Source organism: Antedon mediterranea, chromosome 7 (genome assembly GCF_964355755.1).
Source record: "Antedon mediterranea chromosome 7, ecAntMedi1.1, whole genome shotgun sequence".
NCBI lineage: Eukaryota > Metazoa > Echinodermata > Crinoidea > Comatulida > Antedonidae > Antedon > Antedon mediterranea.
In genome coordinates, this window is record NC_092676.1 from 5,940,344 (window position 1) to 5,958,229 (window position 17,886).

Below are 17,886 nucleotides of genomic sequence, written 5' to 3' on the forward strand. Positions count from 1 at the left end.
TTCTTTCTTTCTTTCTTTCTTTATTTACCCATAAATATAAATTATAAACATTGTAATAATATACAAATAATAATAATTATATCAAGGGAAGGGCTAAAAAAAATAGTTCTAATCAAGTTCAGCCCCTAAACATTGAAGTATAAATAGTTATATAAATAAATTAGGGCTACTTGTCTAAAATAAAATTAATATACATAAACATTTTTTTTTTTTTAATACACTTTCTCTCAAATATATACAATATAATTCTCTTATAAAATAAATAAATATCACTATACAAACAAATAGTATGTTTTCATTTCTTTTTTGAATTTGCTTTTTGTTAGAAACCTTAAATCATCCGGGATTTCATTCCAGAGCTTTGCACCAGAATACTTGATGGAATGTTGTCCTATGTTTGTTCTATATTTTGGTACATACAACTTTTCTCTAGTCTGAGACCTTGATGAATAACGAAAATTAATATACAAAAAATATTTGGGAGTTGTATCTGGAAATTTACCATGTAAACTATCATGAACAAATAAAGTAATTAAATACTGATGCTGCTGATAAATATTTAAAATTTTAAGTTCTTTGAATAATAATGATGTTGGTGCTAGTCTAAGAAATCAGAAGAGTTTACAATATCATTTACATAAATAATGTAAATAAATGTATACGTTTATTTTCCCACAAGGTTTCGGATTTAATTTCCTGTACATTTTGAGGATTGATTATAAAATGGTTTTAAAGGGTGCATGTATAAAGTAAAGGTTGCGTTACACAAGGAATTTCTGAAAAGAGGTAAGTAGGCCTATAAAGTCCAGTACGGTACTATACAACTGGGAATGGAATAGTACTATACATTTAAATATTACAGAAGACTAACAAGTAAATTGAACAACTTATATTTTGGTTTGATTTATGTCATTTATTTATAAATACAAATATGTAAAATACAAAATAAACGTTTAAAGAGAACCTAACTGGAAGATATATCTTTGTCTGGCGTTGGTTCCTAGAAAGAAAAAAAGACACAATACCAAACACAAGACAAAAACAGTGTTCTTCACTTAATGTATGTTCCCATAATGAACATGACGATTTTGTGCGTATCACTACCATATTTGGGCATAATTACAGTACAACTGAAAACCGGGATCCTGCATAAAAAAGCTGTAGCTTCGTTTTTTTTGTAGAACTCTTTTACATAAGAACAAGTATATAGAACTAAAATAAAACAAAGGTGTTGTTAATCAGCATATAGTGATAACAAGTATTTTTTGACCTGTTTTTTTATACATTTATTTTGTTTCTTTAAAATAACCGGTTTATTACCACGATTACAAGCGAATTCTTTCCACAATTTTGGTCCATATATGTGTATAAACTGTTGACTGCAAGTTAGTCTAGTGAAGGGAATTTCGAATTCAGTTTCTGTTCTGAGGTTATGAGTAGGCCTAATACTGTCACAGTAATTAAAACTATTTAAAATGTGATGTGGTAATTCATTGAATTTTACGTTTGCCATAAATCCTATGACGTTTACTTTGTAAATATCATAAACGTTTAATATTTTTAGTTTCTTAAACAGTGGCTGTGAGGCTTGTCTGGGTTTAGAGACGGTGATGCATTTTACAACTCTCTTTTGGAGTTTTAGTATTGCTTCTAACGTGCTCTTGTATGTATTTCCCCATATTAAGTTACCATACTGAAGATGAGGTAATACTAAGGTGTTATAAAGACTAATACGGACTTTATGAGGAAAGAATTCTCTTACTTTTAAAAGTATACCAGTTTCCCTAGACATTTTTTCCCAATAAACTGTATGTAATGTTTCCAGTTAAGATTTTCGTTTAAAATTACATTTAGAAATGTCACATTTTCTTTTCTATGTTATAATACATTATTCATTTTTATTTCAAACTGGTTTTTGTCAAAGTACTTTTGGTTAGTTCTAAAAACAACGTAATTAGTTTTGCTGACATTCAGTAACAGCTTATTTGCTTTAAGCCATACGTTTATTTTTTCTAGTTCAATATTCATAGTATGGTTTAACATTGTAGGGTCATCTCCCCTTGTTATACAAGTTGTGCCGTCGGCAAAACTAATTATATCTATTTTACTACTTGCTCGACTTATATCATTGATGTAAATCAAAAACAAAAGTGGTCCTAAAACAGCCCTGTGGCACCCCTATATTGGTGTCTTTTCAACATGATGATCTACCATTGGCATAAACATATTGTTTGCGGCCACTTAAATAGTTTCTAACCCACATTAATACGATGCCTCTTATACCATAATGCGCCAATTTGCTCAACAGAATACTGTGATCGATAATGTCAAACGCTTTTGACAAATCCATAAAGGTAGTAAGTGCATATTCCTTTTTTTCAAATGCATTTAATATTCTATGGACCAAGTCGATCATAGCAGGGGAAGTTGAGTGTTTATTTCTAAATCCATATTGATTGTTGCTTAACACTTTAAATTTTGTAAGATAATTGTATAATTGATTATGGATAATCTTTTCAAAGACTTTCGAAAAAATGAGCAACAGCGATATGGGACGATAGTTTGAGGCCTAAAATGGCGGTCCTCTTTTTTATGTATAGGAACTACTTTGGAAATTTTTAACTTCCCTGGTATCGGTCCAGTTTGAAGTGAAAAATTAAAAGTATATGTCAGCTGCTTTAAAATATTGTATTTTACTTCCTTTACAACTTTTGCTGAAATGTCATCAAATCTGGGGGCTTTGTTTGAATCGAGAGATAACTTTTAGTACATCCTTCTCATCAACATAGTAAAAAAACATTGAGTTGCGTTGTTTGTTTGTGAGGTATTCAGAATATTTTGTCGTAGTAGACTCAATATTGTCTCGAACCTTACAACCTACATTAATAAAATAATCATTAATGTGATTTACAACATTTTCGCAGCCATGTATAGTTTCATTGTTATGTGTAAAAGAAGATGGAACTTTAGTTTTTCCTTTATTCGGATCAATTACATCATTTATAACATTCCATGTTTTTTTAATATTACCATTTGTTCGGTTGAAAAGATTTTCATAATACATCTTTTTGGCGATTTTGTACGTGCGTGCAAAAGCTGTTTTAAATTCTTTATACGCATTTTGACAGTAGGGTGTTTTATGAACCTTTTAAACAGTACATGCTTTATTTACTAGAACTTAGTAACCCAGAACTCATCCGGGGCTGCTTGAATTTGTCGTACTGTTTTGATGACTTTACCGTTTTTTAAAGGTGTTTGTTATATAGAAACTTAAAATTATCCAGAAAATCATTATAAGCGATTTCTGGATCAATCGCTTCATATACTCCAAGCCACTCTGCACTTAACAAATCATTATTTAGTTTCATAATATTTCTATTGTTAACTATATACGTGTCACATGAGACTGAGGTGCCTTTATTCATGTGCAGAGTGAGTTATTTGATATACTGGTAAATGGTCGGAAATGTCCGAGATTAGTATACCAGATAGAACTTTTTCGGAAATTGTATTTGAAAATATGTTGTCAATTAGTGTTACTGACTGATCTTGTATTCTAGTTGGTCTAGATATAGATGGATAAAACGAGTGAGACACCATTATTTCAATAAAATCATTTACATCACTGAATGTGTGTGATAGTGTAGACAGAGCTTAAGAGTGTATACTGATCATAAATAGTATTGGGTGATACTACCTTACTTTTATCGTGCTTTTTAATTATTTTCTGCGCCTTTTTCGTAAACAAATGAGTGGAGTATTCCTCTTGGTAATCCCATGCAATGTTTTTGTCATTCTCTCTCAGATCAAATCCATTCCACATCTTGCGCTTACCGGGGAAAAGATAGTCACTCTCGTGGGTGTAGAAGTCTTCGGGCCCCGTAATAAATCCTACAAGAAGAACACCAAAACAAGGTTATGTATGTCTACTGTACACCTATGTTTTCGACTAAGCGAATCTATTCGCACAATCAAAGATTTCTGAGTTCCGATTGGTTGTATATTTGTTTGTATCGCTAACGTAGATTCAAATGAATACGCATGCGCGTTGACGCTTCGTGGGAATGTTCGATTATTTGAACAAGCACGAATGTTAGTAGAGCAGTTCACGCCATAAAAATAGCCAAGTTGTGCACTTTATTACCAAAGAAGCATGAAACTTGCCACAAAGTTTCTTTGATGTATATAGATTCAAAATATCGGGGGGTGCCAAGTGTCCAAAGTCCGGTATGGCGGCCATCTTGATTTCAAAATGGCCACCATAAAAACAAAAAGTGTTCATATCTTGGCAACTATAAACAGTAGAGACTTGATTCTGGTGTTAAATTGTTCACAAACCACATATTTCTATTTGCTCTATTGAAAGGTTTCGTCCAAAAATGACCGGAAATGACGTTTCTTCCAGTTTGACCTTTGACCTCTTATATGTATATCTCAGTAACTACTGATCATTTTCAATCGATTTTGGTGTCATATTGTTCAGAATAGAGACATTTATATTTGTAGTAATAAAAATACAATTTATAACCTTTGACATATATAATTATGTGAAAATACTGTATGTGGTTTACACTGGTATAAATGCACCTAATTTTTTTACCGAAATAAATGACACTTCATGCAAAAATGACCAGAAATTATTATTCTGAATTTTTTACTTTTGATGTGATAGGATAGGCGTAAAGTATGACAGAGAAACAGCAATCACTGAGCTCATCTATGCGGACTTGTTTGCTTATAAACTGTGATGTGTCAATCATTAGATAAAAGTTTTGGTCCTCTCTCCTTCATCTTTTCTTTTTTTTAAATGTATTATACCATATGGATAATTTTCTGAAATAAAAGTTGAATTGAATTGTTAGATGCCATTTGGAAATATTTTTGATGTAAAGTAGCATTCTTTCGTTGGCCTCTTTGATGTTGAGACAAGTTCGGAAAGTTCTCATTTTCATGAGTTAAGAGAACACCTTCTTTCAAAGTACTTACTACAAACTTATCCTGTATTTGTGCAGTATACCTACTTTCATTAGTCAAAAACTCAGATAATTCTTGTTCATTTTCGTTGCATCTAAAAAAACGTACTCCATTTTTATGGTAATGGGCCTTTGCTGTAAACCTTTCATCGGAATCCTTTTCCTCGATTTTCTCTAGTCATTGATATTTTAGCAAAATCCAAACCAAATCAATTCGTAAAAGACATCTCAATATAATTATTCAAGTAATCCTCAAATTAGTGACATGGACCTACAATATACTGTTCTGTAAAAGACCTTTATAGGCATCCACCTGGGGACTTTCACTTTGAAGGTCTTGGTCTCCTAATCAAACAAGAAACAATGTCTGATTTATTCAATCAAAGTAATGGGTCCAGATAAAGACCATCCACAGGAAAAGAATGGGGTGTAAGACCATCCACAGACAAAGAAGGGGGTATAAGACTATCCACAGACAAAGAAAGGGTATAAGACCATCTACAGACAAAGAAAGGGGTATAAGACCATCTACAGACAAAGAAAAGGGGGTGTAAGACCATCCACAGACAAAGAAGGGGGGTGTAAGACCATCCACAGGCAAAGAAGGGGATGTAAGACCATCCACAGACAAAGAAGGAGGTATAAGACCATCTACAGACAAAGAAAGGGGTGTAAGGCCATCCACAGAAAAACAAGTGGGTGTAGGACCATCCATAGACAAAGAAGAGGGTGTAAGACCATGCACAGACAAAGAAGGGTTTAGGATCATCCACAGACAACGAAGGGGGTGTAGGACCGTCCACACACAAAGAAGGGGGTGTAAGACCATCCACTGACAAAGAAAGGGGTATAGTCCCACTTACAGACAAAAAAGGGGTATAAGACCTTCCACAGACAAAGAAGGGGGTGTAGGACCATCCACGGACAAAGAAGGGGTGTAGGACCATCCACAGACAAAGAAGGGGATGTAAGACCATCCACATACAAAGAAGGGGGTATAAGACCATCCACAGACAAAGAAGGGGTATAAGACCATCCCCAGACAGAGAAGGGGGTGTAAGACCATCCACAGACAAAGAAGGGGTGTAAGACCATCCACTAACAAAGAAAGGGGTGTAAGACAATCCACACACAAAAACAGGGGTGTAATACCATCAACAGACAAAGAAAGGGGTGTACTACCATCAACAGACAAAGAAGGGGGTATAAGACCATCCACAGGCACAGAAGGGGTATAATACCGTCCACAAACAAAGAAAGGGGTGTAAGACCATCCACAGACAAAGAAGGGATGTAGGACCATCCACAGAAAAAGCAGGATATGTAAGACCATCCACTGACATAGAAAGGGGTATAGGACCACTTACAGACAAAGAAGAAGGGTGTAAGACCATCCACAGGAAAAGAAGGGGGTTGTCATATTATTTACGTTGTGATTCTCTGTGTTTAGAGAAGGATGCTTTAGACCAGGTCCGCCTTATATTATTAGCCAATCAAAATCGTATAATTTTTGGAGGGAAATTGTTATCCTCCTCTGAAGCCTAAAATTTGCATGTCCAGTATAAAAGTGGAATGTAATAGATATTAAGAAGAAGAGAGAATAAGATCAGAGTAGATAAACGGAAAGATGATAAAAAAAATATTAAGGCTTGACTGGTAGTGGTAGAAAGATGTATTAATCGAATTACAAGGAATAAAAGTTCTAGTTGAGTTAAATTATACTTTTTGTATGAGTTATCATTCAGTGACAGCTGTGTACGTCGCGTGGAGTTATATACGCCTGAGAAAGCTCGGAACCAACTAAAATAAATTCACTACAGGGGTGTAATACCATCAACAGACACAGAAGGGGTATAAGACCATCCACAGACAAAGAAGGGGGTATAAGACCATCCACAGACAAAGAAAGGGATATAAGACCATCCACAGACAAAGAATGGGGTATAAGACCATCTACAGACAAAGAAGGAGAAGTAGGACCATATTAACCGAGGAAGCATACAAAAAGAAGATGCAATCAAAATAGGCCTACCACTTGGAAAACAATAAATTGTAGAATAACTGAGGCTTGATTCTTGAAATAGAAATGGTTCTTTGTAAGGTCATTAATAATATATTGATATAAACACGATCATCATACTATTCATTTGACATTCAAATACAGTCTATCTCGAAAACTGAGTACATACTATAAACTTTTCGAGGTTTTACAGTTTTCCATAACATGTGTGTTATTTCCTCTGTCAAACTATTACAACTTTTAGCGAATCAGAAGGTGCCAACATCAATGAACTAATGGTACCACCAAGCACAACGTTTACCAATTTTATGTACTATATACAATTTAAGACCATTAATCATTTAATATAATTACGCCTATTAGGTCAAAGTTCAAAATTAGGTGCATTTAAGACCAACAAAAAACACATACAGTATATTCACATAATTAAAAATTAATAAATAAATGTCAAAGGTCATAAATTGTATTTCCGGTCATTTTATGTGAAAATGTTTCATTACTACAAATATAAATGTATTTATTCTGAACAAAATGACACCAAAATCGATTGAAAATGACCAGTAGTTACAGATACTCGGGTTACAGCAAAAGAAGCTGTAATGACGTCATAAGACTGGATGTGACGTCACATACGCGTCAATAACCTAGCTACAAAAAAGTTTATACAGCTATACGGTACCATATTTGAGACGTCATATGACTGCATCCGGTTTGAAATTTACGGTTTTACTGGATTGTACGTTTTTACCGAAACGCCTGCATGGTTTGCAAATGAGTTTATTAACGGCATGTATGCAAATTAGGGTGGGTATTTAATCAACGACCGCCATTTTTCCGGCAAACATCCAATTGCCTCCACCGTGGTGTTACCGTTATCCCAGATGATGGGAAATTTGCAGTTACTGTCCGCTGTTATTTTTAGCGTTACGTTCTTCGTGTTTGCATTCGCTAAGCCTAAGGTTAAACATAATTAAATGACATTGCTTGCTTTAGGCGTGGTTACTTCATACTTACTTAAACTGTATTGTTTATAGTGTATTATGTATGTGCAATTAATGACCGTAAGTTTGTATTGTTTGTTTTGTTTATTCTATAGGGCTATGATGTTGAAACCCGTCAAAATGAAGACGGCGTAGTCACCATACCTGCTAACTGTGACCGACAACTGGAAAGCGAAACAGGATGCATTACTTCTCCGAACTGGCCTAGAAAATCCGTCGACTTTAACGAATGCCAAATCCGAGTAAAGATACCAGACCCGAACAAACGTATTTTATTAACATTCAATAACTTTACTCTAGAAGGAACCACATCTTGTGACGATGGAAATTACGTTGAGGTAAAGAAAAATACCGCAGATAAACACTTCTGCTGGAAACCGATTATCCATGTTGGCGAGTCGGTTACCTACTCTAGCGTAGGTCTTACTCTTTATACAACCAGATTAGCAAATCGGTTACAGAGTCAGTTAACTACCAATCTCTACTGCTATTGCATTGTATACTATCAATATTTAACCTCCAATTATAGCTCTAATTCCCTATTCCCCACTACTGATTCTGGTTTTTCAGATTCGTGACACAAAGACCAACCGACAAAATCGTTATTGCGGAACATCTTATCCTTTTACCTGGCTAACCGATTCTAATGAGTTGTCGGTCACCATGAATGCTCTCAGCAGTAAAGTCTTCAACCGATTCAATGCTACCTACATTACTTTAGAAAAGGCACCATCTAATGGTAAATATTGGCCCCTTAAATGTAATGAAACCACTATAATCTAAAATGTAATATAAAGATGATTTTATTTTCCGTCAAACGACATGCATGACACTAGCTTTAAGCTCACAAGGACACGACGGAAGGACGTAACCTCCCAGCGTATTGATGTACTACAATAAGCGGTGTCGGGACGACTAATATACAGGATAGAAATATATATGGCACCGGTTTATTTAACCAAAATCTTAGGCTCTATAAAATTAATTTATTCCACAGGTTGCAGTATTGTACTTGTAAACGAGATTGGAAGATACAGTAGTTCCACGGAGGTTCACGTTAAAACTCCGTGGTCATGTGAAGCTGTTATACTAGCACACCCTAATGAACGAGTGTTGGTGTCATTCAAGGACCTTTATATTCCAAATTGTGACCACAAAATTGAGGTAGGAGTGTACTTTTGAATTTCAGAAACGACAGCCTTCTAAACAGACCGCTTCATTCACAACCCACAGCATAATCAAGTCAAGTCAAGTCAAGTATCATTTATTATCATTTGTTTTAGGAAAAACATAGAAATTCTGTTTGCTTTGTTGGCGGAGCACAATATCCAACGGACACAACACGAACTCAAAAACAAAAACATTACAAAAAAAAGTGTCTACATCATATTTAAGGCTCTAATAGCTCCTGGAAAGAAACTATTTGTAAATCGTGCCTTATTGGCCTTAATAGAACGAAATCGCCGACCGCTGCGCATCAACTGGAACATACTAGAGGCCGGATGAAATTGATCATCTTTGATAGCCACTGCCTTTTTCAGAAGACGATCCGAAAATATGTTCTCCAAAGGCAGTTGTGCAGATCCAATTATACGCGATGCGGTCTTGACTATTCTATTTAGGTCACGCTTTTCATTTTCGGTAGCGCTACCGAACCATACCGTTAAAGAATACGTTATTACACTCTCTATAACTGACCTATAGAAGGACGACATTATTTCAGAGTTTATACCAAATATTTAAGTCTACGTAGGAAGTAGATTCTTCTTTGGGCCTTTCTAATAATGTTACGTGTGTTAATATGCCACTTCAGATCATTTGAAATATAAATACCCAAGAATTTAAATTCTTCTACAAACTCAACTGATATACCATTAATAAATATTGGATATTTGACATTAAGTGATTTACGGAAGTCTACAACCATTTCTTTAGTCTTAGATACATTCAAGAACAGATTGTTTTCGTTACACCAGTCTACAACTCGTTTAACTTGGTTGCGATAATTATTTCCGTTATTTTGTAGATGCGAGATCTTCTGACTGGACGATCTCAAGCTGTCTGCGGAAAACATGCGTTTGTGTCTTGGACGTCTGATTCAAACCAGGTTGCAATTACATTTGACCGCTCAGATTCACGAACGTCTGTCCTCTTTGAGTACGAGTTTCTTCTCCGATCCAGAAACGAAAGTATGCACCAACAATATTTTCACCGCTATGGTTCATGAGAACCGTATTGAACTTTCAACATCCATTCAACATATCCATATATAATTTTATAATTATTTTTCTTCCAGGTTGCAGCCCATTGGTCGTTGGTCTTCCAGCGGATGGACTCCGCTTAACGTCTCCACTATTTCCGCGTCCGTATCCTAGCAACCTGGATTGTCAAATCATCCTTCATACGGATTTTAATCAAGTTATCTCTTTAAATTTCTCTGAATTTACACTCGAACCTGCAACGGAAACAAATAAGATTGACTCTTGTGTGAACGACTACTTACAGGTAAGTATTCTCCGTATAAATAACTCATTTTGATACGGATAGCCATATGAATAACCTATTTTGATACGGCTACCCGTATGAATAACCTAGATTTGGGCTTAGCCCTAGCTAATGTACACCATGTCACGGACATCCTTTAATATTTTTTATATATTGTCTTGATTAGATCCGGGACATTGCTACTGAAAGAATCTCCAGACTCTGCGGCAGCTACCACAACTTTTCTTGGACGTCACACAGCAACGAGGTTGTCCTTACACTCAGAACCAATCATCTTCTGGATTACATCGGGTATAGCCTAATTGCGAAATCACTATTCAGACTTTCAAATCCAGGTAAGAAACATAATTTCAACAGTGTACACAAAGTAGTCGTAGTCTCCATCCATAATGACGTCAATGACCACATTTGGAATTCAATTTCTTTCAGATTGCGTAACAATTACTCAAACTGCAGATAATGGATACGTTCTGACGTCATTAAACTACCCGGATGAATACCCAATGGACGCTTCTTGTACGGTGTTCTTTCAAGAATATCCGAACAGATACATCATATTTGACTTTGAAGATTTCGATGTAGAAGATTCCGAGGACTGCACAAATGATTATCTGGAGGTAAGTTACATACTTACTTATTATAGGCAATTTCATAGGCTTATACCATTTCCTTTTTGTGAAAACATAAATACATAATAATAATAAATTACTTTGTTTATTCCAGTTAACAAGTTCAACATCAGGACCACTGTGTGCTAGACTTTGTGGAAAGAAAGAACCATTCTCTGTTACATCCGATTCTAATGAGGTTTCGATAACGTTTAAGACAAACTCCAATTTCCAAAAATCTGGTTTCAAAGCTTACTGTTCGATCGTCAACCGCCCGCCAAGAACTTTTGAAAACACTGGTAATTTTGTTATTTGAATTTAGTTCCAAATTTCGTCAGCTTGTAAAAAAACGCGATTTGCCACCGATTATTATTATTTCAAACTTAGACTAATGTAGATGAATAATTATTTTCTTTACAGAATGCAGCACTATGCTTCGTGAAAAATCGGGACGAATTCAGCTCCCGACAAATCCCGATTGGCCACCGATTCGAGGTTCGGATTGTCTAATCGTCATTCACGCAGAGCCAGACGAGAGGATCCGACTAAATTTTATCGACTTCGTAGTCTCGGATTTGGATTCAGACCGGGACTTCGTGGAGGTAATTATGAAAGGCTAGGAAGGAAATCCGACCGTTGAGGCCTAGTGTTGATGTCTAGGCATATTTTCTACAAACAATTACATAATGTATATTCATATTTGTTATTTATTTACAGCTGTACGACATTTCGTTATCGGGTAAAACTAACAAGGCTACCTACTCTGGTCATTTGCATCCGTTTTCGTGGACGAGTTTCCGAAATGAGCTGGTGATATACGTACGTGATGAAAACGAAATATCCTCTGTATCCTTCATTGCAGATTATGAAATTTTACCAAGATCCGAAGATGGTAATGTACATATTCATACATAATATAATGCTAGAATATCGTATTATATGCAATACGTAGAGATTCCATCCGCATCTCTTACATTAAGCTATTATAATGCTTAAATTGTGTTTACTTCAAATAGGTTGTGAACTACTGTTTACGAATCCAACTGGTATAATATCTTGGCCATTTGATGGTGAAAGCAAAGCCGAACACTGTACCGTAATTATCCGAACGGATCCCGATAAACGAGTGCTCATAACGTTTAAAACCGTCAGAATGGACATGGCTGACTGTTCCCAGCATTCTATGACCGTAAGTAGGCCTACAAACCACACTTGACCTGACACGTATTGAATCATACACATTTAGGTGTAACAATAATTGCATTTTCTTCTTAGATTAAAGATACAACGACCAAACGCCAAAGCCAGTATTGCTCGACACTTTGGGAATTCTCTTGGCTAAGCGATTCTGACGAAGTTGAAATGGAATTCACTCGTCAACTCACTAACTTTGCCCAAGTACAAGCTATGTACGGCGTCATTCCACGAACCAGAATCGCAGGTAGGCCTAGCTAAATACACCTACACGAAGAAACATGAGTGTATTGAAACAACCTTCAAGATATCCCTAATAACTGTTTGTTTTACCTTCTCCTCTTAGCTTTCAACCAATTCTTGACTGCTCCCGAAGGCATCATATCCTCTCTTGAACACAATAGAGACGAGATAATTGGGAAGAACTGTACGATCTTCATTCAGGTTGAACCAGAGAACAGTGTGGTTGTAACTTTGACAGATTTTCTAATTGGTGACGAACAAGCTGAAAACACTGCAACAATAACGTGTACGGGCCAACAATTTCTAGAGGTAACATATGACAAAGCTAGCCTATCCGTTTCCAATAACGTTAACCTCGCTCAATGCTATTCTATTAAAATACTATTCTGTCTGTTTGTTTGTTTCTTTAGATAAAAGATCTTACGACAGGCAGAACGAACGTCTACTGCGGAGAGTTTGATTTATTTACGTGGACGTCGGATTTCAACCTTGTTGCAATTACCTTCCATATCACAACTTATCCTACCTACAACGTCTTCAGGGCCGTTTATAGGTCTCTACAGCAGATTGAAGGTACGTTGGATCCCAATAGCTACCAGAACTACAGCCGAAAACGATTCATTAATTGAACCCTTTAATACGAAGTTTATCAACTAATTTATTTTGATATATTTCAGGATGTGATAACCGCCTAACCGCACCTACCGGTATAATTGAAACTCCACAACCGTACAATCCGAACACAAACTGCCGTAACATCGTGCACTCCGAACCTGGAAACCTAGTCACATTAACCTTCACCAATTTCGAAGTGCAGCCTTGCGAAACTGATCACGTGAAATTGATTGATTTAGGAACTCTGCGTACAGAAGTCTACTGTGGATCTTTTGACCTTTTCTCATGGACGTCTGACACCAATGAAGTATCCGTCTACTTCGTTAGTGGTCCGAAATATATGCGAAACACTGGATTCAAAACCGAATATCGCCATGTTCAGCGACCATTAGTCAATGGTACGTTAAACAACTCGGTAACATAATACTATTTATATTTATTTTATGCTCGGTGCTTCCTGGCATTTTCATTTTCTATTTCTACAGAATGTTATCTTCGGAAACACGATACAACGGAGCTTGTTACGTTACCAGACTTCACAATAAAAGACGTTCAGAATGCGGAATGTATTATATACGTCTACAATACTCCAGACAACAGGATTCAATTTACCGTTGAAGAGTTTGACGAAGTATTCAATTGTTCAGACAGTGGTATTGAAGTAAGCCTATTATTATTATTGCTAGGGCCAAAGTCTTGGTTACCACTGAACGCAACACATGAATGTAACCTTGTACGACGCGATGGATCATGTAGTTGCGTAACCCCACTAGTACTGCAATAATACTCTACAACTTGTATAATTTAATATCTCTCTTTCTACAGCTAACTGACGTAGCGACCGAAAGGACCAACACTTACTGTACCATTTCTCACTCCTTTTCATGGACAGCAGATACAAATGAAATAAAAATCCGTGTATTCGCCAAAAAAGACAAATTACCTCGCATGATTGCCAAATGGAAATCTGTCGCAAGAATCGGAGAACCAGGTAGGCATAACTGGTTCTAGAAAACATTTAATGGAACTCAAAAGGGTGCAAAATCGGTAATCTTTCCATTTTCTTTTCTAATTTTTATTTTATTTATTTTTTAGTTATTTCTCTTGAGGATTCTGGACACATTAAGCTCACATCGACATTCCCAACCTACCAATATCTTATTCATGTTGAACCAAATTACCGATTGATTATCAACTATTTGCACGAACACGATGCCATACAGCATTGTAACATAGACAGCATCAAGGTAATATAGTTATTTCAACACTTTACTACGTCGCATGAAACTGATCTCTTCTGTGATACTGTGTGTGTGCTTTCAAATGAGATCGCTCTTTTTTTTATCCACAGATCACCGATTCAACCACACTCCGTTTCTTCCAAGACTGCACGTTCTTTGATGGCATCATGTCATGGGTTTCAGACAGTAACGAGGTCATCATTGACGCCAAACAAATTGCTGGACATGACACGGTCTTATACTACACTCGAGTTCTGAAAGCACCCCCTTCTGGTAAGCATTTTTTTTTACTGAATATATGCTTAGGAACTCTTGCTACTACCGTAACAATTTGATTTCTTACATTTTTTTTGTTTACCCAGAATGCAACAAGGTCATCACATCCGATACGAACTTGGAAACAAATTCTGGATTGGAAACTGCGAACTATCCAGGAATGTATCCCAATGAACTTGTATGCGATATGATTATGCAGACGACGTCCGATAACCGTATTCAGGTTGTTTTCAAGGAATTCTGGTTGGAGATACCAAACCATATGGGATGTCACAACGACTATTTAAATGCAAGTACAAATTGTTTTAATCGGTACAGGTTCAGTAATTTCCTAAATTTATGGTCGAAATGATATTATTTCTTAAATTTCTTATAATTTCTCATTCCATTTTAGGTTTCGGACACGTCTGTTGGATTTCATTACGATCATTCTGAACGAATCTGTGGCCGCCTTGAACCTATTTCTTGGACGTCGGAAGGCAACTCCTTGCTCCTACGACTTCAGACAGACAAAACAATCGCTCGCACTGGCTACATTGCAACATACACAATCTTGAAACGACCACAACCAGCTCCATGTACGTAAACATTACTCTTTGCAATATTCTTTCTTTTGAAATCTATATATTGTACTGTTATTTAGTTATTTTCTCTTTCAGATTGTAATAAAACATACCTAGGCCCAAATGGAGTTATTTCATCGCCGAATTTTGCTGTAGGGTTACCTCAGTATTCCAACGACTTGCTCTGTTATTACTTTATAAAAGGCAATGTTTTGGAACGAATACTGGTACACTTTGTTATATTTGATGTTGAACTACAAACGCCTTGCCAACCAGATTACGTACAGGTAAATATCGATTTTTTATCCGCCTGAACTGATATTAGGCCTAGCGCCCGAGCAGATTATAATACTTTGCTTCTTTTTAGATCGAAGATGTGGCAACGAGAAAAACCAATATCATATGTGGTGAACACCCTAATTACATATGGGAATCGGAAAGCAACGAAGTCAACATAACGTTTATTACAGACGGCAGCCGTACGTTCCGTGGATTTAACGCAACGTATAAAATGGAGCACAAGCATGGCATATCATGTAAGCTTTTAACGTCTTCGTCACTTCGTTGCCAAAATGGTGTTTGGAAAACGCCGCCGTACTTTAATCGTGGCTATAGTAATACTTTTATGTTGCATAACGGTGATTTTCTATATTTCAGATTGTGATGATGAAACTCTTACGGACACCACCGGAACATTCCACTCACCAGACTTTCCCGCCAAATACCCAAATGACTTGGACTGTGTTTACACGATAATCGCCGATCCGGGCCATTTCATTGAAGTGATATTCGAATTCTTTCAACTGGAAACCAGTCCACACTGTACAAATGACTACGTTTCGCTCTCCAATGTTGGCGAAGGAACCAGTCAGCGTTACTGCGACAAACATAACCTTCTGAAGTGGAACTCTACGACCAACAGTGCAACTGTTACGCTGCATTCTGATCACGTGATAACGGACAACGGTTTTAAAGCTACATACAAGATCCATCAAGTTTTCCAACCTGGTAATTTCACTCCTTTTACTTCTGATTTTTTTAACCACAGTATACATTATTCTTATGAATGAATAAGCTTTTATGTTATATATTTATGTTTTACAGAAACCTGTTCACCTATACATCTAACAACTTCTAGCGGCATGTTCCAAAGTCCAAATTACCCATCAAACTATGAAAATAATTTGGAATGTACATACAGAATAACAGTGAATCCATCCAGAGTTATACGAATTGAATTTATCGAATTTGAGATTGAAGAGCCACAATCCGGATTTTGTGCAGATTACCTGCAGGTAAATACATCACACACTTAGTCTATAAAATAATGAACATAGGCCTGACTCGACTCTTCAACTCGGCAAAGTCGGCCGTAAATGGTTGACCATCTTTAGGCCCCATCGTCCATGGTCCCGATTATCTGTACCTTACCAATAACCTTCAACTAATTTTTAGATACCCTACGCAACTCAAAATCTGAAGCTATGCGGAAATTTGGAAAAGAATGTCTACATCACGGACAGCAATGATGTTCTGCTTACACTAATAACGGACGGTAGTAACACACTCAAAGGATTCAAGGCAATGTACACATCTGTGACAATGAGTGACACCCCAGTCACAGGTAAACAATTCCTTCTTTCATCATATTTTCAGTCCGATTCGGACCATACTAGTCATCTTGTCTTCATACTGATTCCGTCCACTTCGAACCACATACCATGCATCGGCTGAGATCAACCACATGCCCTACATTTCACTTACACTTTCCTAAACAATCTTAAGCCTACATTGTAATACGGGTATTTTTATTTCTAGTTGCGCCAACACAGTTACCGTTCTGTAATGTGGAGGCTAGCCGATTGACGGGCAGCTACGGCATCATACACAGCTTAAACTTCCCAGCCTACTACCCAAATAATGTAAAATGCAGAACTATCATCGAGACCAAGAAAAACACCCGTATTATCATTACAATTCGGTTTATGGATATCGAGAACTACAAACTTTGTGATTGGGATTACTTACAGGTAAGCCAACGTAATTTTTTTCTAGATTCTAGGCCTACTGCCTACCGTTACCGTGCAGGATTGATGCGTTGTTTCTTTCAGTTTTGCCAAACAGAAAGATGTCAATGTGGCTGATCACCGGGCAGGTTACTAATCTACAACCCTTGTTCTGCTAGCAATTACTTGTCTGTATATTTATTTGATCTATTTTTTTCCTAGATATTCGATGACGTTTCTGGTCGTAGCACGGAGAAGCTTTGTGGTTCACTCGATGCTCCTTTCGTCTGGGAATCCGACAGCAATCTGATGACGTTGATATTCAAGAGTGATGACATTCTGGCCAGAACTGGCTATTACGGCACCTACCAGTCGGTAGAAATCGTGGCACCTACTCCGTTTAAAAAGCCAGGCGTAACAAAACCTAAAAACCGACCACCAGCACCGTATGGTGGTAATCAAAATAATTATGATTTCTTAGGGTAAGTTGTTGTAGTACACCACTGATTGTTGAGGCAAATAATAAAAAAATAATTTGATGAATTGAATAATTTGGTGTTTGGTTTGGTTTTTTTTTTTAATGGTTGGTTGGATTCCTAATTGGACGAAACGCAAGTTTTGACCAATCGCAACAATTCCAG

The 17,886-nt window shown here is 36.5% G+C and overlaps 1 protein-coding gene across 1 annotated transcript; it reads left to right on the forward strand.

The window, feature by feature from the left end:
• The first annotated feature begins 7,643 nt into the window (after window positions 1–7,643).
• Window positions 7,644–17,790, forward strand: LOC140054980 (cubilin-like). The gene is made up of 27 exons (XM_072100125.1): window positions 7,644–7,952; window positions 8,090–8,332; window positions 8,565–8,733; window positions 8,992–9,158; window positions 10,021–10,157; window positions 10,202–10,499; window positions 10,666–10,834; window positions 10,929–11,116; window positions 11,223–11,406; window positions 11,528–11,709; window positions 11,825–11,999; window positions 12,124–12,296; window positions 12,383–12,548; window positions 12,648–12,853; window positions 12,955–13,117; window positions 13,222–13,557; window positions 13,645–13,820; window positions 13,985–14,150; window positions 14,763–14,965; window positions 15,071–15,254; window positions 15,336–15,526; window positions 15,607–15,775; window positions 15,897–16,247; window positions 16,344–16,534; window positions 16,695–16,863; window positions 17,058–17,269; window positions 17,468–17,790. Exons 1-27 carry the CDS (start codon window positions 7,875–7,877, stop codon window positions 17,729–17,731), a joined length of 5,310 nt encoding a protein of 1,769 aa, XP_071956226.1. The 5' UTR covers window positions 7,644–7,874; the 3' UTR covers window positions 17,732–17,790.
• The last annotated feature ends 96 nt before the right edge of the window (window positions 17,791–17,886 follow it).